This window comes from Solea senegalensis, linkage group LG3 (genome assembly GCF_019176455.1).
Source record: "Solea senegalensis isolate Sse05_10M linkage group LG3, IFAPA_SoseM_1, whole genome shotgun sequence".
Lineage (NCBI taxonomy): Eukaryota > Metazoa > Chordata > Actinopteri > Pleuronectiformes > Soleidae > Solea > Solea senegalensis.
In genome coordinates, this window is record NC_058023.1 from 26,057,320 (window position 1) to 26,083,641 (window position 26,322).

The 26,322-nt window shown below is 41.1% G+C and overlaps 1 protein-coding gene across 1 annotated transcript; it reads right to left on the reverse strand.

The window, feature by feature from the left end:
• Positions 1–16,186: 16,186 nt before the first annotated feature.
• On the reverse strand, positions 16,187–25,489 carry il17rel (interleukin 17 receptor E-like). The gene is made up of 18 exons (XM_044021491.1): positions 25,150–25,489; positions 24,051–24,078; positions 23,803–23,952; positions 22,414–22,520; positions 22,203–22,317; positions 21,905–21,949; positions 21,578–21,717; positions 20,998–21,069; positions 20,814–20,868; positions 20,551–20,714; positions 19,841–19,885; positions 18,860–18,917; positions 18,560–18,696; positions 18,228–18,290; positions 18,091–18,148; positions 17,321–17,452; positions 16,516–16,560; positions 16,187–16,425 (listed from the first exon to the last, which is right to left on the reverse strand). Exons 1-18 carry the CDS (start codon positions 25,261–25,263, stop codon positions 16,310–16,312), a joined length of 1,644 nt encoding a protein of 547 aa, XP_043877426.1. The 5' UTR covers positions 25,264–25,489; the 3' UTR covers positions 16,187–16,309.
• Positions 25,490–26,322: the final 833 nt, after the last annotated feature.

Sequence of the window (26,322 nt, forward strand, 5' to 3'; positions counted from 1 at the left end):
TGTGTGTGTGTGTGTGTGTGTGTGTTTATACACAGTCCTACTGTTCCCTCTCTTGGCTCTTTTAAGGGTCTCCCACTCTTGGACGTGGCCTTAAATGGAAAGTCTATACGTGCTGCCTGTTTGTGAAAGGCCTAAGAACTCTGTTCAACAGCTGAGCATTTATGATGGTTTGTTTATGTTGAAAAGGGCTTTCAACAGTAACCCACTGTCATGTGCCGAGCCTGGTTTGAGCACAACAGTAGCAGAAGAGTGGGCACACACACACACACACACGGCTCTGTGCTTCAGAGCCTCAGTGATATGGATTTAATTAGTCTTATTATTCTAATCATAGGCTGTACATGACAGGCCATGCCACCGGGAGGGAAAGAAGCAAAGGGGGAGGAGGGAAAGAAAGAGGGGAAAGAAGTGAAAAGGAAAAAGGCAAGGGAGGGAAACAAGGTGGAAAAGATTGCTTTTGCAAGTGATTGCTAAGATAGCTGTGGTATTATTGTTGGTTTTGAAGCCTGGAAATTCTACACAAGTCTTAATCCATAATAAACTGTTCACTCTCGCTAAAAGCCTGTGCTTCTGTGTGACTGTGGTTTAGAGAGTCCCTGTTTGGACTGGTCTGGTGCTTCACTGTCAGCGAGTCCTCCTGCATGCACGTGGTGCACTTCGGTTTAGTGCGGTGCATAATGCAATTCGAGTTTTGTCAGTCAGTCAGACAGAAAAATAAGGTTTTCTGATTACCTTGACATGTTTCGACCACTTCCTGTGGTCTTCCTCATGTGATGTTACATGTGACATGTCTTGCTTCCTGTTTTATACAGGTCTGTCAGACAGCAGGGGAGGATTACGCCCCCTGCTGCCTGAAGTCCTGAGGACAGCATCCCAGGTGTGCGATCCCTCATCCCGGTTGATGGTTCTCGGGGCCTGTTTCCGGATCTCGATGGCCTCTGTGATCCAGTGTTTGTTACTTTCAGAGCGGACGACCTTAAGCGCTCTTAGCAGCCTGTGGCCAAGTGGAAAGGGAACTTGACTTGTAACCGAAGGGTCGCCCGGGCGCGTGGCAGCCCACTGCTCCTAATTCTATGATGGGTCAAATGCAGAGGAATACTTTCCCCAAGGGGATTAATAAAATTAAATTCTTTAACTGCCAGCAACGTAATAATTTCTCTGCTTTTAATAAGCACAGTGGTGCTGGGCACACTGAGATTTCTCATAAACAGCAACGTGTCAAGAAGAAAGAGCATGAAATGCTTCATGTCCTCCGTTGTTCCATTCTAGTGTTACACTGTGTCGTGTTGGTATGACATCATCCTATGGTAGAATGGTACACTCTGATCTGGCTCTGTTGTGGAAACACAAACCAGATCAGGGTGTACCATTCTAAACCACACAGTGGTGAGGTGAACCGTACTGTACTTCTTGGTGGAAATTAGGGCCTTATTTGGTCACCCAGCTGTAGCACAGACTTTGAACCACAATATTCATGTTGCTATGTGTTTGATGGAGTGAGGTGCATCTGAAACTGTGGAGGTCTGATTCTGCCTCCCAGGCCAATACCAGGATAAAAGAATTGGTGGATATTTTAAATCTGGAGGGATATAAACTGTCAGATTACCTGTGGATGTGTTTGAAACATTTACTGAATATTTCACAACACACAAGCCTCCTCTAGGATTTCATTTTGCCCCTAATACCATGCAACCAAATGGTAACCACTGGTGATGTCAGCACATTGAGGTTTTGCAACTGGAACTTCACAGACGTCACTTGCAACCAGGCTCCTACCAGCTGTCAATCACACTGGAATCCACTTGTATGTGCTGTACTTAACTGCCTATTTTCCTCAAAATTGAGGGAATATACAATTTTTATAAAAAATGATATTGTGTGCTATTGAAGAATACCTGAAAATAACAATTGAGACCATTAACTCTGGGAAAATATTAGTGTGAAAATCAAGTGAGAAGTATAAAAGCTCATTTTCCTATAGACTTCCATTTAAATGCAGTTTGTTTTGCAACCAGTGGAGTCGTTCCCTAGTGGCTATTCCATATATTCCTACTTCCTATTTGGCCTCATCTGGCAATATGTATGTAGGAGGCATGAATTAATTATAGTTTTTCCATTATTCCATTGGCATAGTTAGAGAGAGCTATTATATTGATTATGAGTTAAAGGTAAAACTTTTGTTCTTTACATTATTTCTGACATGACCCATCTGATGAGAAACTTAGTTATACATCTTTTATCCCTTTTTTCTCTTTTTGAATGATCATTTTTGGTGTGTGTTCAGGTATTACTAATGTTGTGGGGACCTAAATCTGCTTACGCAGTCATATTATGGGGACAAAAATCTAGTCCCCATAACGTAAATAACTCCATTTTAAGTTGAAGACATGTTTTAGGGTTAGGTTGAGGTCAGGGGCAGGGTTAGGATTAGGCCAGTAGTAATTATGGTTAAGGTTAGATTAAGTCTCAAGGAAATTAATGTAATTTAATGCAATGTCCTTTGAAACCCTGTGTGTGTGTGTGTGTGTGCATCTGTACGTAAAAATGGGGATGTTTGATTGACAAGTGTGGAGCCTCCTTGCACCTGTCTCTGGCATCACTAATGGAGCAGCCAACACAGGGGGTGGAGTAAGTGTGTGTGCACTTTATGGGGGGGTGGGTGAAGCTTGATGGAGTGGCCCTCTGTGACACACACACGTACATATACTCACTTGGGTGGAGATGAGTGGGTGCATGGGGGGGAGGGATGCAAGGGGGACGGGGGCCCGCTTCCTCCCTGCTTCTGTCGTTAATTGCCCTTACTCTATAACCTGCTGAGCTGCCAGTCTGTGGGGGGTTGGGTGGGGTAGTCGAGGGGGAGGGGCACCGGTGCGGTCTGCCATCTGCTCTGACTCCTGACCCCCTCCCCACCACACCTCACCCTCACAGTCACGCACACTGCTCCACCCTCCACGCTCTCTGCTGCACATCAATCTCTCCCGCCGTTTTTTTTTTTCAACGTCCCCGGGGGGATTGTTTCTTTTATTCCACCGAGAAAAGAAATCTGTATGTGCATGCATTTTTAGTATATATGTGTGTGGGTCTGTGTGTGTGTGTTTGTGTGTGCACATGTGTGTGTGCGTATGCATGCACCTCTGCCGTAACTGGAGCAAAAAAGGTCCCACCCCTTAATTACAGTTCCCTGCAACCACAAATGATGCACACGTGCCTCTGTATTGGTTCGGTCATTAGACAAACACTCGTAACGTACACTCTGTGGTGCAGACATCAGTTACACATCAGCAAAAACATGCACACATGGGTCTCACAGAGGTTGTCTGTTCAGCTGAGCCGCCAGAGAGAGCGACTGCGTGCGTATGTGTGTGTGTGTAAGGTGGCCAGGTGACTCATGTACCTGGAAGCACGCTCACAAACACATGCTCATCGTTTGAATTAGGGCATTCAACGACTCTGTGGATGGAAAAATCACCACAGCCACAAAATACACAGAAGAGGGGGAAGGGGAGAGCAAGAAAAAGTGAGGATGAGAGAAGAAGAAGGAAAGATAGAGGGAGAGGGGAGACAGTGAGACAGGAGTGAGAGGGGTCACAAGTGTTTGCCTCTTTGTGTCTTGATGTATTGTTTCGGCAGCAGAGGGCGACAGGCCGAGGTGGTTTGTGATTGACAACCAGATGAATTGCGTATCAGCCTTAAAATAGGTTGTCCACCAGCGTACGTGTGTGTGTGTGTGTGTGTGTGTGTGTGTCATTACAGAGCGGCCGTTCATCCTTAGTTGTTTGTTGCCGCAGATTGGTCTGAAAATCCTTTGAAAAATTGCCCTTCCAACTGCAGAATGATAACAATATAATAAAAAGACTTATGTAAAAAAAAAATGTGGTTACTGTTCCCAAAAAGTACAGAAAATAATAGAAGGGAAAAAAATTAACTTTAGTAACACATTGTGTACAGAGGTCAGGGCTGACACAGAAAGCTGCTGCTTCAATGATGTTTTTCTATCCATCATGAGTGCATTTGAAATGATAAATGATACCCAACATAAAGTCCTTGTGCACGCACATGTGATGATACACACACCTCCATACCATATTTCCTTAATTGGGATGCAGAGTGTGACAGACGTGCATCGCCTCCCGTCCATTATTCGGCGGGAGGTGTTTTTTCACCGTGTTAATCTGGAATGGCAAAATTAAAAAAATGGGAATGAACGCAAACAATGTCAGCTGAGCGCCTGCTGATGTAGAACATGTTTAGCTCTGGTGAAAATGCCGCCTCAGCATCTCTCTGACGAAATTGTTAGCCGAGTGTGACCTCAGCTGCTCCCAAGCCCCAAACCCCCACCTCTCCTCCCCACAATGGCGATTACCAACAGTCCATCAGTGCTGTGGCATTAATAGGCCAGCCCTGTGCCCTCCTGGGTATTGTCATATAATTAAAGGGCATTCACCCTCAGGGCCACTCGGACATACACGCTGAGAGCTTTCCCCAAGAGGGGGGGCATCAGAGACTGCACTGACAGGGCTTCCACCATTTGAAATGAGGTTTGTTTAAAAGCAGTGGTTCCCAATCTTTTTTCTTGGAACCCCCCTTTGCTTGTGTCACAGGTAAGCACCAAAAGAATAAAGTAATTGATTTACAAGAATAAACAGCAGTTGCACATTGTTGTTCCTGTTTTCAGAGATGTATCAGCACTTAATAATAATAAATAATAAATAGCTAATAAGTTTGTTTAGTTTATTGAACAGGGACCATGTACAGCAGCTTTAAGCATGGAGGAAAATATGCTTTGTACCAGATTATAGCTTGCTGAGCTCATTTCCATCTGTCCCCGAGACTGTAAATGTGGACCAAAAATGTGTTTTAATTAAATTTTGAATTTTGATTATCCAGTTGGGTGGGAACCATGGGTTGAAGCCATACGTGGCTGCCAGCTGATTCACACTTACGGTCCAGTAACAGAATCATTTATAATGTATGCAGGGATATCTCAGGATTCATACTTTCATCACAATGAATTGTACAAGTTGTAGCATTTTGATCCGCTGGGATGAGAAGGGCCAAATGTGGCCCCCAAGGTGACAATAATAATAAAGATGTGGGGTGTAATGTGGTGTGTAAGGTTGGGGGGATTTTTTATTCCAAGGGAAATTCCCAAGGGAGCTCTATCTGTGAGAGGTCGCAGGCTGAAATATATGCCAGCCATATGGACACGCTGCGATGAATGAGAAGCGTTCCTGTAGTGGCGTGCTGTCCGGAAAAGCACTGCTTGATGAGGTGAAATCAAAAACATACAGTACATCATCTATAACGACTATGCAATAGATGGAAGCCCTCTTTAAAAAGTATAAAAATGTTAATGAATTTAGATGATGTTTGACCAGATTGTAGATGCACCACTTTTTACCCACATATAAATTCAACTTGCACCTGGATCGACAAATAACTTACTAGCTGACATATACACAGGTTTTCACCTGAAGAAAGGAGAAAATAAATATTTAAACCACTGAAGAAGAGAGGAGAAGAAAATCCAGGTTTGTACAGACACAGTCCCAGCAGTACACATTTGTTTATCTATATATACCTTTGCATTCGTATATCTTTTCTTTTAAATAGTTTTCCTCTCTCCTAACTGTGTGTTTAGTAAGAGTAAAGTTTTTTTTTCTGATTCTGATAAAGGCTATTGGGTTCATCTGCCTCCCCAGCACTGCAGCAGTGTAACTGTAGGGTGTGGTATATCAAGCAGGGCGTTCTGCCAGTACAGTATTGTGTATCCTCATACACTAACTTCAGACTGGAATGTTGGATGCGGTCCAAGTCGAGTCAAGAGATCGTCTGCAGGAAAACAAACAAGTTAAGTCAGACTATAGGTTCACATATTTTAAATTTGTCTTCAAACAATTCTTACATGCTACAGATTTGCAAATACTAATTAAGTGTCAACATTTAAAAAAAGTGTATATCGGTGGGTACTATGTCACAAAAATCGAACAGTTCCTTCATTGGACTAAACCTACGTTGCAAGGAGGTACGTTTGACTTTTTTTTGAATATTATTTCTGTTTTTCTTCCCTTCTTCTTTTCCCATTCCACTCCTCTGTCATCACACACACTATTATTATTTGATTGATCCTGGTGAGTAGGACTGTGATCTGATAAAGGCCTGTCCCAACAAATACCATTCTGCACAGGGTGGGGGGTTAGGTCCCTCTGATGTCAAGCCAGTTCCAGTGCCACAGTTATCCCTAATCTTAACCTAGTCACAATGCATATCTTAGCCCTAAACTTAACCAGTTCCTCATTAGGACCATGAGGTCTAATGGTTCTGACAAGGTCAATGTTTATGTATGTCCTAAAGAGGTAACAAATACTAAATATAAGCATGTATACATATACAGTACATATATATATATATATATATATATATATATATATGTACATATACATATATATAGACACACACAAAACAGCAAAACAGTGATCAAGCAAAAACTGACAAGTGGGGAGCTTATGGAACTGCAGAACTGCAGGAAAAGCCTGGCACTGATCCACCCACAGGCCTTTTCTACCTCCACCCCCACCCTCTCTGCTTATCAAACAGTTGGGGGTCAATCAGTTCACACACACACACACATAGACACAAGGCATGCATACCCTCTATCAACCCCCGGCAGAAAAAAACAGCTTCTGCACTTTTGTTTTTATGTTATTCTTCTATTTCAGCCGGTCCCCGCTCTCGCAGTGAAGACAGAAGATGAGGTTTCACTCCACAACAAAGACATCTCGGCAGGATCAAAGAGGCTGACAGACACTCGCGCACACACACACAGACACACGCTCCAGTCACGTTGAATCACACACTTCTTTGTTTAATTTCATAATCAAAACACAATGGGATGTATCTGCACGTGTGACCACAAAGAATGGCGACTGAGTTCAGGGTCAGTTCACCCGAATGAAAACAAAGAAAAAAAATCTGATAATAGCACTCTCTCATCTCTCGCGGTATTTATCCGTGTAGACAGGTTTTTGTTTAATTTTGTGATATCTAACTCGAATCTAACCACTGTTGCACAACACCGGAGGTGAATTAAATTTCGTCTTGTGTGCACTCATCAGTGAATAATCACATTCAAACGCTGTCATTTATTTTCACAGTAAGTGCCCTGAAAGGAATATCAGTTTACTGTTAAGAATGGGCAAACCGGTCCCAATTAAAGCAAGATTATACCACAGTTTCCCCCTAAAATAACACCTGCATCATTTATTTGATGGTACACTGACTTGTGACTCCACACCCTGAGAGCCTGTTCGCACACGATGAGTGACTAGGAACTCCTCCTGTGAGACGTACTTGGGTAACAATATTAATTATATATATATATATACATATATATGTATATGTGCATGTGTCGTGCACATGTACAGTAGATATTTGCAATGTGTAAAATAATTACACAAAATCTGTATCACAAATCCTCCCTTTGTTTTGAAAGGGAGTGAGGCTCAACCTATGAACACTCCTGAAAAGAGGACGGGGGCATATATATACATGTATATATATATACATATAAATATACACACACACACACACATATATATACATACATACATATACATATATATAAATATGTATAGGAGTGTGACAAAAAAACTGTCATTTGTCAGTTTGGCCCCACCTACCCACCCTGCGCTGTATACATTTAAAGGCTCCCTCAGTCAGGTCTGACGGTATTGCATGACACAGCCTGTTTTCAGATGAAGGACAACAAAACGCGTGGCATGAACAAAAACTGTCGCATGTTGAAAACGGCGAGTTGTGGTTTTTCTGGCAAAAATGCTAAACATGTACCGTCACCGGTCATCGCGTGATCCCACATTTAAACCTTTCTGCAACATTTATGCTGTGTGAGCTCTTTCTGTCCAACCTTTGTTTGTCTTTAGAGTACTGTACTGAGACTCCAGTTCCCCTTCTTGTGCCGAACACACACACAAAAACGAAACAAAATACAGGCACACAGCGTGCGGAATCTACACAGCTGGCCAATCGGCACGCGGCCTGACCTCATCTATTGAAATGTCAAGGGTCACAGGTTGCCTTCCAACAGATGGACTCTGAAGAGTGTGTATGTGTGTGTTGGGGGTTGATAGAGCTGATTGTGCGTGTGTCCTCACATGGATTTAACGTGGCAACAAACACAAGAAGAATGGCGGGCGGAGCCTGGCGCGTGCCGTGGTCAGAGGTCAGCCGACCCTGGTGACTCCCGCTGGGGTCAGCAGGCTGTGGTGTCCTTTGGCCATGTGCAGTCTTTTATTGCCGCACTATCGGTGACCCGGCATTTGCGGTGCGATCCCTGATGATTTGCCTGAAGTCTTGTTGAAAACGAGCAGAGAATAATTGAAATTATTGAAAAGCAGGCGAGAGAGAAAGAAATTGCAAAGGTCAGGTTTGATTATGTTGGTCGATGATACGCTTGTGTCATGGGGAGGGATAGATATTCCACTCACTTTAAAATGAGGCATTTACAGGGAGGCGAGGGGTGGAAAGAATCACCACCACCACCACCACCACCACCACCACCACAAAGTATTTCTCTCCAGTATAAACACTGAGCAGAGCGAGAGAGAGACATCAGAATGAGTTACCAGTGTGGGAGAGAAAGGGAGGGAGTTGGAGAGACAGCATAAGGGTGACAGAGAGATAGGAGCCCATGGAAAAGGCCTTGTTTGCTGGGAGAGGCATGAGATCATTGCCCCGTGCTACTCTGCACCATTATCCCTCTAAACCCTGCACTCCTCTTGCCTGCCATTACCTCCACACACACACACACACTCATCTCACTGTTCTGTTTATTGATGACTCAAGCTTGCCGTTCCTTTCCGGATACACAGTGAACACTGGAGCTCCGGCACCTCAGGGTCTAATGGACTGATCTCGACTGTTTACAGCTGTGCCCTTTCTAGAATGACTCACAAAGAAACAAAGAGGCCTCTGTGTGCGCGAGGGGAGCTTTTCCTTTTCTTGTCAACAGGACCTACCGACGTGTACTGTACTTTTATTTGAGTGGGTCTCCCTCCCGCTCACTCGTCTCCCCTCATCTGTTTGATAAGCTCCTCGTTCCTTTCCGCGGCCCTTAGTGTGACAATTGCCTTCTTTCACCTGCTCATCCACAAAAGGTTCATCACCTCGGCATCTGTCGCCCCATTTTACACTCCCCTCTCCCTCCTCTGCTTATCTCTTTATCTCATCATTTTCAACTTGTGTGTCCCATCCTCCTGCACTCTCCTCTCCTCTCCTCTCATCTCCTCTCTTTTGGGCCTGAAGGAAAGATGGAGGGGGACGTGCATTTGTCATGTGTCACTTGAAAATGCGAGCGCAGATGGAGGAGAAGGCTTAACCAGATAGAGTTTTCTTTGAGGTCAAGAAGCAAAGTTTTGAGTGTCACTTTTTTCAACCTTGAACCTTTCACCTTTGTCCCACTAACCTCAACTCCCACCCACTCACCATGTGTGTGTGTGTGTGTGTCTAAATATGTGTCTTTTCATATACATACCTGTGTGTGTACGTGCCAGGTTGACATCAGATTTAGACCCTCTGCAGCGCTAAAAGGCCCGTGTTTGTTTGCTTTTGCCCAAAGCCCCGGCGCGAGTGCTGCGTTGGCTCTCACCGATTAGCCTGTCAGGGAACAACACCCCAACGGAATGTCTGGAATTCCACACAACAAGGATTAGCTCATCCCTGTCTGTTGTCTCTGGCCTCTGTGTTTGTCATTCTTTGACTGTGTGGGGCTTAGAGACGGAGAGGGACAGACAGACTGACAGACGAAAGAAGAAAGAGGCCTGTTTTTTGTTTTTACCTGAGGCCCATAACTCATTCTTGGTGTCACTGCTAATTTAGAAATGACTCCAGTGTTGTTGTTTTTGTTCTTTCATTTGTTTGTTTTGAAGTCAGACTCCACTAAAAATAGCTGCTGGCTCTGAAACTGGTATTTTCATCCCTGTCACTAAGCAGTCGAGCCAATAGCGTGACATCATGTTCAGATTACTCCACACAGATTCAATACTTGTATTGTATTTTGCTTCCATATTTACTAAATACACTGAAACGGAGCTTTTGTTTACTTCTTGGTATGAAGCTCTTTCTCCAAACTGCACCTGGGAATACACAATTTTGTAGAGATTATCCAAAGACATTGCAGGAAACTACTTTTTTAAATGGTGAGGAGCTCACTGAACAGAATTATAGTTGGCAAACAAAATTTCAAGCAGAAAATTATCTTGACAATTTTTCCTTTTGTAGCTGTATCACTGTGTTAGCTTTGTTCACCAGATTGTCTCAGTTCTATTATCTGTTTGTGACTCTAATATTTTCCTCTGATAGAACGTCTCTATGCGCAGACAAGCAAGAGCCTTGGTGAATGCTGCCACCTTGTGGACACTATGACCACTAACACTCAAACGCTTGTAACCAAATGCTGAAATGCACTTATTGTCAGTCACTTTCACTAGATGAAAGCGTCTGCTAAATGGCATGTAATGTATTGGAATGGAATGGAATGTAACACTGTAGTTATATTTAATTAGTCACTGTGACAAAAAGCAATTAGCAAACATTTAGACAGGTGTAAATAATTAAATAATCAAATGAATGAAGGCAAGAGGAGGAAAATCACAGGTGTAAATTATCAGCTAATGACGGCTTGGTTCCGTTTAGCTTCCAGTTTCAGTGTGCACGCTGGTTCACTGTCACGCTATCCTGACAGCATTGACACACAAAATCTTTCAATTTACATGTTCAAAAAAAAATAGTATATAATAGATATATAATATAATATGTACATAAAATAAACAACATATGAAATAAACCAACAAAATATTAAAACAGTTTAACATGTATGAAAAGGAATAGTTTACATAAATTGAGCAGATGTGATCTGATGTTTCCTGCTAAAACGTGTCAAAGTTGCTACCCATTCATTCAATACAAATTGTGTTATGTTGTTTGTTGTATCACGTGTGAGATATTTCCAGATGTTTGAATCGCCGCCTCATAATATGCTTGTGTTGTTTAATAAATGTGCAAAAAGAAAATGTTATTTGGGGTCTTAAAATACATAAATAAATACGAATCTGCAGCAAACCATATGTGACTCCAGACCCAGTCTCTTGAATGACTGTGCCATAGCCTCTCCCATACTGATCCAAATATGATGGTAAATAATTATCCTGCAGATGAAGTTGTGTTTCCTGGAAAGGCCTCTAGATGGCACTGTTCACCAAGTATTTAACAGAGTGGACCATGAACTGCCTTTCCAACATTTACTGCTGTCAGTTAAAGGAATACTTCCCAACCTCAGTTTCCTCTAAGTCGAGAAATATCTTCATTCTTTTCTTTGGTACGTGTCCACCAGTGACACTTGGTCCTGTTAGCGTAACTGTTAGCAAAGATGGCGGACGCTGTTGAGCTAAATGCTAATCGGTATTCCTTTAACAATGTATTACAGCTACATTCCTATTAAAAACTGCTCACTTTGTCAAAAAAACAAAGATGTTTTCATTGGGCATACATTGAAAACACACATCTTACACTTTTAATAATAGTTATTAATGATTTTTAAGGCTGAACAAGGCAAGGATCCTTCTTACATAAAAGACATGCTCGTCCCTCACAAGACAAAATATAATCTGCAATCTTCAGGTTTCAGTTTAAGGTACAGGTCCCTCATTTGTGGAACTCCCTGTCTGATATCAGACAAGTAAAATCAGTTTCAGGTTTCTTCTGAAAGCTTATTTTAATTACATATTTATTAGTTTTCCATTGTGTTCAACTTGAGAGGCGCGTTCTGGGGTCATGAAAAACAACAATTTACACAATCAGCTGAAGTGTAATTATGATATCTTCACACTCTGGACATTTAGATTCCACTTTTAATTAAATAATAGGTGATGTCAAGTCTTGTGCCACCAGGTATGTACACTCCCTTTGATGGAGTCCAAGTAGCGTCTGGAATCTGCCGCCTGTTATTGTGTTTGTTGATAATAGAACCCGGGTTAAAAGGTTGAGTCACACATGGTTTTGAAGCCTCTCATCTAACCACGTCAAAATTTCCCTGATAAATTATGTGGTGACTGGTGAGGAAAAAAATTTCTGGTTTTTCAAAGTGAATTATATCATAAGTAGTATGATGTAGTTGGGTAACATCAGTGCACAAAAGTCCCTCAGGGTTTTTGCCCAGATTTATTTCTTTATTTGGCCGTCCAGATTTAGAATATATGCTCTTGAAAGAGCCAAACACATATTTATATTTTATTGTCACCAACGTAGGCTCAATGCATCTACTGTGTTCAGCTAATGACACCAGAAAAAATCTACAGGAAATACAGCAGGTCAATCCATGATTCAAAAATGCTCCGGAGCCATCACAGTGTGAAAATCGCAAGTGTAAATAAACAACTAATTATGGGTTTGTACCATCAAACGGTCTTGACCTACATGGACTGAACAGAGCCATTGTTGGTGTGATCGGTAACACCTCTGGGCTCATTGTGTGCAACTGGGATTAACGAGAGAATTGCGAGGTGTGTCTGACTGAGCTCTTCAAGGAAAGAATTCTACAGTTGCGTTAAAAATGTGGGCACTATGTGGATGTTAATCTCCACTTTTTATGTAAAAAAAGGCAATACTTAAACCTATATTACTGGGATTAAAGACACGTGCCGTACTGTGCAAAAGTCTTGGGGCACCTAAAGCTTTGCTGCTTTTGCGGCATTTGGACTGGAATGATATAACTGAAAGTTAGTCTTAATAGCAAAAGTATAGTATGATGTGTGTATAATGACTAAATCTGTAACAGTCACTGGGGTTCCACTCCAGGTCCAAGACTTATCCACAGCACTGTATGCACAATGTAAAATTCCAATCACAATAGAATGTGACAAATCTAAATAGTGACAACCGCTCTTCTGCGGTGTGGGGTAATTTGTGAATCGATGAGCTTCATATCGGAATAGTCGAGCGTTTCCATTTAAGATAACGAATGTTTTTTACAGGCGTTCGATGCTAAAAGAAAGAAAGCTGTGGTTTAATCTGAACTTCAATCAGATCAGATCAGATCCAGCAAGATAAATCACTCCTCAATTGTTCCGTCTTAGTCCTTTGAGATAAATCCATTCATTACCACCCGAGTGATTGGGTTGACTGGACAGTGGGGCCACAATGTTTTCAAACCATTTATGGGCTGGTGGCTGGTTTACAGGTAATAACTTCGTACGTGTTACACCACACAAGCCAAGAGAGAAAACTTGAGTAACGATGACTAAGCAACAAGCCTTTTGGGAACCTTTACCAACATTTGTTTAGTGCCAGGTCACTTCTGGGTTAAAGTGCCACCTGATATCAGCCTTTGTTTTGCTTTGTCAACGTGGATTACATAGATATATATTTATTCATTTTTACAGTAATCAGATGGGCATTGTATTTGATTATTTCCTATATGACTATATTATGGTTTGCAATGACAAAGCCACTAATATTTTCCCAGATCACACATGATGACTCATGCAAGAGGAATTAAGGCATGCATGAGGAAGCTTTCCTTGTATGTGCAGCAACATGAACACATGGTCCATCGCTTTGTCCTGTGGTGTATTTATAGTCCTTGCATGTGAGCTCTCTGGAGTGAAAAAAAACAACAAAAAACTAGAAACTTTTTCCATTCCTGCTTCCCGTGAAGTGATTTGAAAGTGCTCATTACCTCCCGTTTTACTCTGTATTTGCACAGCGGATGTTTTACATGCTGTTCAAAGGCACATTCAAAACTAATCTGACAGGGAAATAGGTATTATCGTGACCCGGTTACAGGTTTGACCCATAAAGACTTTTACAGTAACAGGTTCCTGGTGTGCAAATGCCTTGTCACTGCCCGGTTTGTACATAAACAATTTGCACGCTTCCTGTGCAAGAGTCTGCACAGACACTCCACTGTTCTCTTACTGGAATGGTGTCTTGAAATTTGAATAAACTGTATGTACAGATATCATTCCACAACATAAAAGAAGAGGAGGAGGACAGTAGTGCAGAGAAGAGCTGACTAACAGGAAGTAGGAGATAGTGTGAAGAAATTAAGCTTTTCCTCATTCCAGGCATCAAAACAAGACAAAGGGGTGATGGGAAAATCGAACTAAAAACAATCTTAAAAACAGTTTTCTGCCCCCAGAATCTTGATTCAATTTACCTCAAAAAGTATAGGATGTTCTGTTTTTTTTGTGTTTTTTTTTTTAGACATCTTGGCTCAGTTTTATTTCCTTAAAGAACTAGCTTAGTGAAAATTGAGACGGCAAAGCTTAAAAAATACTTTATTTCAGACTGACTGACTGACCTGTGATGTGCATTGATTCTGGAAATATGACATTCAGGTCTCAAGACACGTCATTCAATTTTTGGTTTAAGGAGGGAAAGACAATTGCAATTCAATTACTGCTACTATCGTCAAAAGCATATCATGTCCGAATTATCATTATGGACTGAGCCCTTACACAGTGGTGCGAGGACCTATTGGATTTCCTGGTTTTTTATTTATTCATGAATCATGAAAGGATCAAATTTTTGAGGCACTAAAAGTTGGTGAAAATGGACGAAAAGTGGCACGCAAATAAGAACTGGCCAAAGATTTCGCAAAATTGTGCTCAGTATTGCCCCCAAAGGTGAAACCCAGTAGGACACAGCCAAAACTAAGTTTCACCAAATTTCATGAAACTTGGTGGAAACATGCTACAGCCCAAGATGAACAAAAAGGTCTATTGGTACCATGGCCTCAACTCAACAGGTAGTGAATTTGGCACCATCTTGGCAATTTGCACATTTCGTAAATGAACAAACTCGTCGGAGCACGATAATCGTATCATTTTAGAAAAACGTCAATTTGTCAGTTAAGTTATCCAAAGGTCTCGCCACAAAACCAGAAGCACCCTGTAACTTCGCCATGCAGTGACCGATCTGCTCGAAGCGTCATAGATGACACAAGAGGCAAGAGTCCCTGAACACATCTGCACACGAGAACTTCAGCCAACAGGAAGTCAGCCATCTAATTTAGCCGCCGTTTCGCCGCAAAACAGGAAGTGCAGGGTAACTCTGCCATGCATTGACCGATCTGCTCGAAACTTCACACATGAGACAGGACACTTTTGACTGGAAAAGTCAAGACCACAGCGCCACCTGCTTGCAGTACAGCGGCTGCAAGAGCCCGCACATTTAACAATTTTTTTGTTATTAGCATGTACATGCAAAGAGGAAAATGTACATTTCATAGCTCAGTCGTTTAGAAATTGATTGAAGCATGAAAAGCAAATATAAATTTACTCATACTTACTCAAATAACTCATTTAAAATTGTATTTTTCTGACAGATATATCACCTCACAGCTCATTTTTATCCATTGATAATATAGAAATATTGCTACATTTATATCACTTTATCATGTGTGATGCATCAAGTGTTTCCACGAAAACAAATGTTTTTGTTTTGCAGACTCACATTTCTCATCTAAGACATGTTGTGTATCTGATGCTTGCCAGGAAATGAGACAAGCTAAAGGGAACACAACAAACAGTAGTGTTTGCGTGTCTGAACAAGTATGGAAACATAGTCATGTGGGAATGTGAGCTAACCGCTCATTTCTTATAAGCGGTTCAGTTCAAATACCAAAAGACCTTTGCCTGTTGAGGCCCATGTAAGGTGTGGACAAAAAGGACTTCTCGCATTCCGTACAACACAAAAGTCATGAGGGTGGGTGTCAGACGGACTGATGCAATTGTCTGATTTATGAATTAGTAAATAATGGACCATGGAACTATTGTAAGCTTCTGCTATTTGTCTATTTAAGTCGTACATATAAAGGCTTATTCTAAGGCCATTAAAACAAAACTAGTTTTATTTTAAAGCAATTATACACCAATACAAACATACTTATAGGGGAGTATATTCAACTTCTTCCAATAAATCCCTCCTAAATGTTACACACTGGACATTTAAAATGAACAACAATGAAGTTTTAGCTGTAAACATAATAACTTAATGAAATGACAATATACACAGTAACTTTCACCCAAACAGACATCACACGATACATAATAAACAGCTGATGCACACATGTAATAACTGGCTCGTACACAATAACACACACATGCTGATGTTCCAAAAATCCATCTCTGCATTGTGCAATGCATTCAACAGAGAAATAGTTTAGTTTGAATGTCTTTACAGCTTCACACTGCATGTATAAAGTCTTGCTTTTGACTGCAGCTCAAGTATCGGGTTATTCTGAGATTAAATTTGCCTTCTCTGTGTTGCCACACTGTGGGGAATCAGGTATGAGGATCCCTCTGTGGGGATGACTTTGTAATGCAGGGACCACACAGTCAAGAGCGGGATCTGCAACAACACAATGACAGAGTGTTAGTAAGAGTCTTAAGTAAAAACTTCCACATTAAAGACACGGCATGTTAAAGGTGATGACCTTACCTATTTGCTTTTCATTTCCAGTTCTTTTTTGTTTCCTCTGATGCACTGAAATAAAACACGACAGGATTCATTCACTTCATTCAAATCATTCAGCATATTGCACTAATACAACCGTGAAACCCATCTGACGTTTTAGTTGTTACTGTAAACCATAGACTCAGTCAAGCAAAGTGGCCTTCCATAGATACAGAACACAAACATACAGAAAAGCCACCTTTCCATTATACGGTTCTAGCACTACTCGGCTCGATTCGGTTTGGAATCATAGCACGGCTGCACAAAACTGCCATGACGTTGTTTTATATGCGTCACAAATGCTCAAACTAGTGACGAGCAAAGTAGTTTTTTTCCGGTATACTGAGTCATTAGAATCAGTTAATTATAAGTATTAGTTCAGTGCTTCCTGCATACAGACGCCGTCTGACGCAGTCACTGAACTGAAATACGGATGAACGGGTTGTGATTCGGCTCACGATCGCCGGGGTTCGGCCGCACTGTCGCTAAATACACTCGACTCCTCTGTTAACTATTGGGATTTTAGAAAATGTCGTTGCTAAATGTTGGAGATTAACACACATTTTCAGGATTTATGAGTCTTTGAAATTGATCCAGAGTTCGGCAGTGTTTGGTGTGATTCTTGTGTCGGACGTCGCGCTCATGACTCTTCCAGTGAGCACACTCTTTGACGTCACATTTTAGTATCGGCACATTTTAGTATAAAGAGTGAGCTGACTGACCTTTGCTGCTAAAATTGTAAAAAAACAAAACTACAGACCTGAGTCTGATGGTGTAACATTGTACCTACCAGTTAATATGAAAAGGAGAACCAGTGTGACAATTATGATACCAGAGAGGCAAACGCCTGCGGGCACAATGACCCACGTCCAATCCCACGAGGTCTGACTGAGGATGTTCAGGGTGAGAGGTGAAATGTGTTCTGGAAAGAGAATTTTGACGGTGTAAAGACTCATGGATGAGATATGACTTATATGAATGATTTAACATGAAAAGTGGCAGCAGAGTAAAAGAAAGTGAGATTTTGTGTGTTACCTGATGTGTTAAAGAGGCATTATTGTGTGAATTTTATCATCTTTGTATAGAAATAAGCTCACTGAGATGTTGGATGACGTTGTAGACGAGCTCTGTTACCGTTTCAAACCATGAAAGAAAACAGTAAAGTAGTAGAAAAAAGAAGTAAGAATCAGAGCCGGCCCAGCCTAAGGCACAAGCGAACTAAGGGGCTGCCACAAGTGTGTAGAGAAAGAGATCTAGATATTTATTTATATTTATTTAGATATCTACATAGTGTTGAGCTTAAGATATTTGGTTTTATTTTGGAGTTGAAGACTGCTCATTTAGTTTTAAAGACTGAGTGCTTTCACTGTAAATACAAAAAGGGCAAATTAAACTAGGTCACGATAGTTAAGGTAATTTATAGTGTTACTATATTTGTGTCAATAATAGTCAAGCACTGGCTCCTCCAAGGTGGTGGAAGGGGGGGCACCCAAATTAATGTCAGCTTAGAGCCCCAAAAAGACTTTGGTCGACGCTCTCTATCAAAAAAAAAATACTTACTGCATTGCTCAGTACAGTGAATAACTGTAGCCCCATACTTCACGTCCAGCCTCTTCACCTGTCCAAATGCAGATTCAGAGTCATTTTCAAGCAGCACGCAGTTTACCTCAATGGAGATTTGAACAATATAAACATACCTGGACACAGGAGTCACATAGCTCCTCATAGTTCCTGTTTAAAGCAACAGGTGTGTTTTTCTCCTACAAAAAACAAACACAATATTGTTGATGTTTCCATCGATTCTGTTTAGATTGTACGCCATCTGCCAAGTACCAACTCACGACACTGATAAAAGATTAAATAAGAATTACAGAGTAATGTCACACCTAAATCAGAGACTTCCTGCTATATTCCAAAAACATGTCCTTGCACGTTTTGCATTGCTGGTATGCTGACAGATGTCCTGTGGTTTATATGAATGCAATTACGACCGATTACTTTGTTTATAACTGCAGATGGCAATACCTACCACGTGCACGGTGTGTGTTTTGGTGATGTGGCACTCCGCAGACTTTGCACACCAGCCTACAAGAAAGGCAGCATTGACCTTTGACCGCAGCTTCACTTCTTCGTGACCCGGCCGTCTCGGCGAAACCACATCCCACACTGGAAATGATTGAAGATCCGTCATTGAAGTGAGCAATTCTACAACACTAGGGATTTTCATTATCTTCTACACGGGTAAATGACTGTCCCACGCTAATCTAATGTAGCGCTGTGATAATCAGATTGTACCGTGTCGTGTACAAAAAATAAAAAAAGGAGATACCTTGAAAACTTCCAGCAGCAAAAGGGCACCTGGTCCAGGACTGAGTGCCTACAGTGAACTGCAGAGTATATAACATTTACAGCAGCAGTTGTATAAAGAATATAGTGATATAGTGAGTGTAAGCACTAAGGCTTATTCCTATTACTCATGCATTAACCATTACAAGAGGTAGTGGTTAAAGTCTAGCCCTATGAAATGGGACATCGCTTCAAGAACATCATCACAGCAAGATGTGACAAGTTTTGTTGCAGAGTAAACATTTAAAAAAAATTTTTTAAAAAATCATTGTCTATTGCATTGTTGTATTTCAATTGCAGATTTTACGCCTTAGTAAGCACTTGTCTGCAGAATGCTTGGAATACTGCTAGACCAGTTTATGGTATGTACAAGTATAGCGCCAAATCTCGACTTACACGAGGCATAAACCTTTGCTCATCGCATTGGGTTTCTTTTTTTCTCTATAATGCTGTAAACACTAGGCATCAGTGGAGAGGGGGAAAAAAACAACTCCATCTGCCTAGAACGGTTGGGGTGAAAAGAGGGGGACAGAGGAGAGGTGGGGGAGAAAATGAAATGGTATTGAGCCATAAAGTGAACGCTTGAATCGCTGTTTAAAATCGGGGCATAAAGTAGCTTCAATGTTCATTTTGTGGTTTGAATTGCAATCTATCCAAATAAATAAATAAATAAATGAATAACTGAGGAGAATCAGCGTATTTTCTGGTATGCAAAGGCCAGCTCAGTTCATTGACACACTTGGGGAAGGGATGAGTGAGTGAGTGAGTGGAGGAGTCCTCTGTTTTTTTACAATCTGCAGTCTCACCATTAGATGTCACTGATTTTTTACATACAGGAAACACTTGAAACGGTAAAACAGCTGCTGCGCTGTTACCACAACAGGGAGAAACAAGCCTATAATGTAATTAAAGATATAATCTGTAACACCAAAAGTAGCCAAAGGGAGGGAAAAGTGATAGTCACCTTTATGCACAACTGAGGGTGTGGATCCACTTCACTGAAAGCAACCTGAAAAGCAAAAGATTAATCAAATACATCTATCAAAATATGTTAAATAAGACTTCTCAAAAGGATGTCTACATTTTTTTCATTTTAATCTGACGTCATTAACAATACACTCATTTGTTTGGGTTCAGCCTTTTCTTTTTTGTTTAGCTATCAGATGGAAGACATCTGCGTCACTGGGAGTTTTCACGAAAGAGAATTCCTCTCCGTCACATGGCTCCAGGTCAGGTTTCAAAGTGATTCCCCAGGACTCCAAGATAAGCTGTGATTTAATTAATTGTTGCAACACAACACACACACACCCATGCCAACACGTACGCAAAAATATTGGGGTAAAGAAAAAATCCCGTCATCATCATTAGATAAACGGCTAATGTCGCAAGCCACATTCTAATCAATGAGTCACAAAATAAATTATGTCCCCAAGATAGATTATGAATTGCTAAAATTGCTGACACATGGCTGTCATCACACCCCTGGCAGTGTCACAAGGGTGAGTATTTTTTCCAAGGCAGTGACTAATCTGAGACTAATCTCGTGGCATGGTCTCTGAAAATCCCTTCTATGCCTCATGATCTGAATCCTATCGTGTTTGTTACATCTTGTGCTTTGATTCCGTGATAAAGTCAAAGTGAAAACACACAGAGTGTTTGTGTAAAGGCGTGTACCTTTCCTCTGCTAACGTTCTGGGAGGCGTGAGGCAGATCCACGCAGGCGCCATCGCCTTCCTTCCGACACAGCGAGACGACAGTCGGAACTGGGCAGCGCAGCTCCCAAGACAGTGTCCCCTCCAGTGGGTCAAAGGTGATTCCAAACCACAGTTCCTCAAGACCTGAATGGAGATGGAGTCACAGTCTTTCTTATCACCTGTGTTGGTTTTTGAAATACTACGACACATGCTCGATTCACTGAGAAGCTTCCGGTGACTCACGGTCTTTGAACGGGCAGACCTGGACTCTCAGGGCGTCCACCACAGCTGACCATCCCTGTGACGGGCGTATTAACGAGTATTAAAAGCGGAATTTTTTTTATTACACAGATCTTGTTGCACTCATTTGACGAAGCTACGAAATGCAGTTTTAAGTGCTTGAAAGGAGCATTGACGGAAACTCTACCTCAATGCAGAGACAGGGCAAAGGTCGTGAGTAGGGGAGAACGGCACTCTTCACAGGGTTCTCCTTTGTTATCTGCAAGGTAAACAGGTAGGTTCCTGGTGATACTCGAGTCACGTGGCAGTCACTGAGAGACAGGTTTCTAGATGAGTAACTCATCTAGAACCCATCTCTGAGTTTTATAACCATCATTGAACGGCGCAGTGCAGCCCTTCTTTGCTTAACTTTGTACTAAGTTGTAGTTAAAGCAAGTTAATCAGTAAGTGAGGAAAACTGAACTGGATGTAAGATTGCCAAGTCAACCATCAACTAAATCCTTCAGTGGTTACTATACTTAACGATGTCTATTTTATGTGAAGATGTTTTTTTAATCTTAATTTCATACCAAGGAATTCACAAAGTCACCCCATCAATGATATTTCTTTACCCATCGTCTCCTGTGTGCAGGGTTGAAAGCGTTACGTACTGATGGTTAAATGTCTGCACATCTGTCGATCCCGTGTTTCATGCATCTCACACATTGTGTGTTTTTAAATACAACATGTGACTGTGAGCTTGGTTTCTAATTAACAGCGGGACTAACCAGTGCCTTCGCCTCTGTGCCAATGCAGAGGAAATCCTTGTAGCACAGACGCAGGTGGTAGCTGTGATCCTCAAGCATGTCTGCTACACTGATTCTGAGCTCCTTCCTCTCTGGGTTTACGTCATATAACAGCGTGCCGGCTGAAAGAGATGCACACAAGCAACGATTAGAAACCTGTGCACGTGTCAGAGCCTCTAAACTGCATGAACAGATATTAAAAATGAAATAAAAAGCAACTGATGACGTCTTTCAGGTGTAGGTCTCTTCGTTTTAAAGGCTGGAGGAGATTCAAGAAAACACATTTAGTTAAGAACAAACTATACTCACTGATACATTCAGGGACATGTCTTCTCAAATCTTCACTGACACACTCTGTGGAAAGATTTTACAAATATTAAAATGATATCAAGAAGGGGGGTGTGTGTATGTGATATAGATGGTGTCATTTCTACATAAACAACACCTGCTCCAGTGTAAGTCAACATAACATGAGTCAATGATAATAATTGGTTTGTGGTTTTATTTGGGTCGACCGTTTAAAAAGAAGCCATTAAACTCCCCCGCCTTTTCTGGCTCATTTCCTGTTTGTCGTTCATCATTTGCTTATGAGTGAGTGTGTTCTTGCCTGGAGCGCTGTACGATCCCGTCCAGGTTATGCCACAGTAGCTCGGCACAGTTTTAACCATTACTTGCACTTGTTGGCTTGGGGAAAGGGAAGTGCAATCATTTTCAACTTCCACCTTCCAGGAAAAAACAAACAAAAATGTCAGCTCACAGCATAAAAACATGATTCTCTTCATCCGGTTTTGAGAAATCGTAGCGGCGTGAAATTGTACCTGCAGTCCAGACATTCTTTGTCTTGATGATCTTGTAAACCTAAAGATACGACAGTTAACCATCATCCCTGCAGTGGCGGTGCAAATAGACACGCCGTGGATGGGTTCTGTTGGGAAAATGTATCATGGTCAGGAGACGGTTGTCAAACAGTAACAGTGACTGTTACTGTTTGACAAATACTCATGCGTTACCCTGGGTGTGGACTCTGCTTTTGGTGCAATGCAGGAAGCAGAATATGTTCAATTTCATTGGACTAAGGATCAAAAAAAGAGCCAAGGGATTTCCCCGCTCAAAACCCGGATACATCCATAGAGGTTGTGACCTTGTGCTGCTTATGTGTGTATGTGTGTGTGTGTGTGTGTGTTCCAGGTTTTGCTCCTGTTGTGGGGACCCAAACACAGTCACATTATGGGCACTTGTCTTCCTTATGGGGACATAAAGGATTACATTTTAAGACATGAAGTTATGGAAACCAGACTGTGTGTATGTACTTGTATTTGCTCCTTCTTTCAGGACATTTCTGTTTCAAAAAAACAAACCCACTAATCTTGTCAGGACCAATCGTCTGCACGAAGACCAAAACCTGGTCCTAATGGGGGCTGAACACCTCAAGTTTAAAGATTTGATTTGAATTGTGGTAAGGTTAAGGTTAGGATTAGCCATTGTTTAGACCGTCCAAATGAGTGAAAGTCAAAACGGTGTCCTTAAAAGGATAGGAATAAAAACCTCTGCGTGTGTGTGTGTGTGTCAGATTCATGAGTGCTGACCATATCTGATCAGCCGCATGCAGAATCAGGAAGACAAAATGTCAATTGACGTATTCAAAATTGTAAAAGAAGAAGTTTAAATCATGTAAAGTGGGCGGTTTTCCTAAATTAGACTTCCTTCACTGGTAAATAGGCAAATGCTTTTAAACGTCTCTATCTAGGTCGCATGTTGGCTTGGTTACACCCCAAAAAGCTGCATTTCAAACTTCCTTATTAAGCAAGTTAAGTAACTTGTGGGTGTGATAATCAGTTTCCACAGAAAAGCAACAACACATTGTATAACATGACTTTCATATCCATGTGAGGCAATAGTCATAAAATGACCATGATGTGTCAGAGATGGAGACATTTTAAAGTAATTTACGGACTTCAGAGAAGAGAAACAAGGGTCTGCAGTGTAAATGCATTCAAATCTAGACAGGTGTTTCCTCTATGTGTATATGTTTTACACATTAAATACTTCTGTCTGTTCTCTGACGGACATTCATGAGGTTTTGTACAGTGTTGATTTACGTATTAAATTATTTCTTTTGTCTCCATCTGCAAACTTCAAACTTCACAAACATATCCAACACTCTATATGAACATGATAAAGCACAGATCCACATAGCGTGTACATACCATTAAGTTGTAACAGAGTATTGATTCTGAGATGCAGGGAGCACCTCTGTCTCCCCTCACACCTCATGACTGTGGACAGGCTGATGTTGTGGAACACAGAGGATGTGTTTAGACCGTTGGGAGGCATCTGACACGTGGGAGTAAACAGATCTACAGACGGAGATAAATAACAACGATGGAAGTCTCTGTGATGCTTAAAAATAACCACAGGCGTAAATGTGTTGGCAGCCTCACTTGTCTGTACTCACAATCTGGCTTGGACTTGCAGTGAAGGCCCTGTGAGAAGAAAGAGACGTGGTGGAATGCCCTTTAATTGTTCTTTCTTAATAAAGTCATTCTTAACAAAGGGGGCAAAGTGAGCATTTTATATGCTCATTGTTCCCTCCTGTTACTGCATATATATATATACATATATATATATATATACATACATATATACATATATATACATATACATATATATATATATACATATATATATATACACATATATATATACATATATATATATATATATATATATATATACATATATCTATATATACATATATATATCTATATATATAGATATATATATATAGATACATACACATATATAGATACACATATACACACACGTATGTAAATGACGTAATTTCCGTCCGTCTGCTTTGTAGAGCGGCTTCTGATGCAGTTTCCTGCTCACGCTCAAAGCATTTCATGAAGTGCTTGAGGGCTCAGAGACTATGATCAGCCGAGCTTGTACTGTACACATTATATGCTCCCAGCGCACCATTTATTCCGACCTTCACAGTACATACACGAGCAAACAGGTGAGTCATACAGTGTCCAGAATTTGTTTTACAACTTTAGTGCTTGTATCCTCATTTAAACGGATTCATGCCAAGGGGAAACATGAGAATTATCTCACCAGAAACTGTAAATACTGATGACTGCATTTGTTTTGTTGGAGTTAGCAGCTGAAGAAATTAATCTTTTCTTATTATTATTGCACATTAAAAAGCAACATTGCTGTGTAGTTCTCAATTGGGTCTGTCCCTTTTACATAAAAGTAAAACAATATCTACATAATGAGGGGAAACAGCATAAGTGTTGGTCCAAATACTAATCAAATAATGATATAGATTATGTGCTGCATAAAACCAGGAAAAAACAGTAAATAGGTATCAGGACCATACAATTCAAAGCAGTGAAAGACCAAAATGTAAAAGTGGCTGCTGCTGAAGTGTTTATTACACTGATCCACCAGAAGAAAATGTGGTCAACCAAAGTGTTTTACTGGAAGAGTAGCTCAGTGATGACCTGAGTGCAAGTGTCGTGTGTGTGTGAATCAGATGCTGTATTTACCTGTGAACACCTGGTGCCACATGTTTCTATCCTCTCCAGTCTCGTGCTTGCTGCTGCAGCTCCACTCAGAGCCAAACAACAGGAAGACATAAACAGAGTAGTCCACCGGAACATCTTCACTCAGCAGTATGGACTTCTTCTTCTTCCCCTCCTCCTCCTCTAATTGAACAGACTCTTGTATTTTGATCCTTCTCCTCCTCCTTCCTTATCTGTTTGTTCCTTCTCTCTTTTTTCTTGTTTCTTTATGTGGCTGTGTGGTAGGTTCAGGTGAGGCTTGGCTGGCAGGACCTGCAGATTTGCTGGATGATGAGGAGGTTCTCTTATTTATATTATACTGACTGAGCAGTGGAATGGGGCAGAGCCAAGGACAGAGTCAAATCAACCCAGTGAAAAGACATGTTTTAAATATTCCACACTGGAGGGGTGGAGCTTTCTAAAACTACTTGTCACCTGTCACTGTCTATTTCTAAGTGTGGTACCTTTCATTATTGAACATCCTCTGACATTTCTTTCACGACTGGCACCAATAATGCCCCTTAAACATCAGTTTGATTATCAGAGAAATGGAATGCAATTTAGATGAAATAATAACTTTGAGTTGTAAACTCCCACATTCATGTTTCCTGAAATAAAACCCCTCAGTTTAAAAATACCCCGGCTATCAAATCACTCAATGTAATTTAGTGAGTCAACGCAAATTCATCTCTAATTGAGTAGCTGTAACTTGATACAAGCATGACGTTCACTATGTTGTGATCAGCCTGTCCCCAAAGTTAAATGCCTCAGACCAAGGTACAACACGTTTAACACGTTTTATTATTATTATTATTATTATTATTATTATTATTATTGGTTGCAACAACAAGAAAATATTCACCCTGGGCATTAATTCATTACAATAGAAACCAGTGACATATAACTCCCCTTTATGAGAGCACAAACTTCCTCTTGGCTCCGTGCTTGTAGTGCATGCCCAAACATGGTAAACTCACTGTGAATCTGAATTCAACGTCTGTGCTGTTTTATTTGTGGAGATTACAGAAGAACATTAGCATTTATGTCCAAAAATCCCATTTCACATAAAGCCGCTCCGGATATTTCCCTGTATGTCTAAAAAGCAGCTACACAATGATAGTAGTGCACAAGGCAATAAACAACAAACCAGCAGATAGC

Coding starts and splice junctions, on each gene's coding strand:
- il17rel (XM_044021491.1), bottom strand. CDS start 25,263: ATGTTCCGGTGGACTACTCTGTTTATGTCTTCCTGTTGTTTGGCTCTG. Junction 20,869..20,997: donor TGCCCTGTCTCTGCATTGAG/GTAGAGTTTCCG, acceptor CGCCCGTCACAG/GGATGGTCAGCTGTGGTGGA. Junction 16,561..17,320: donor TCTCCTTTTCATATTAACTG/GTAGGTACAATG, acceptor GTTTTATTTCAG/TGCATCAGAGGAAACAAAAA.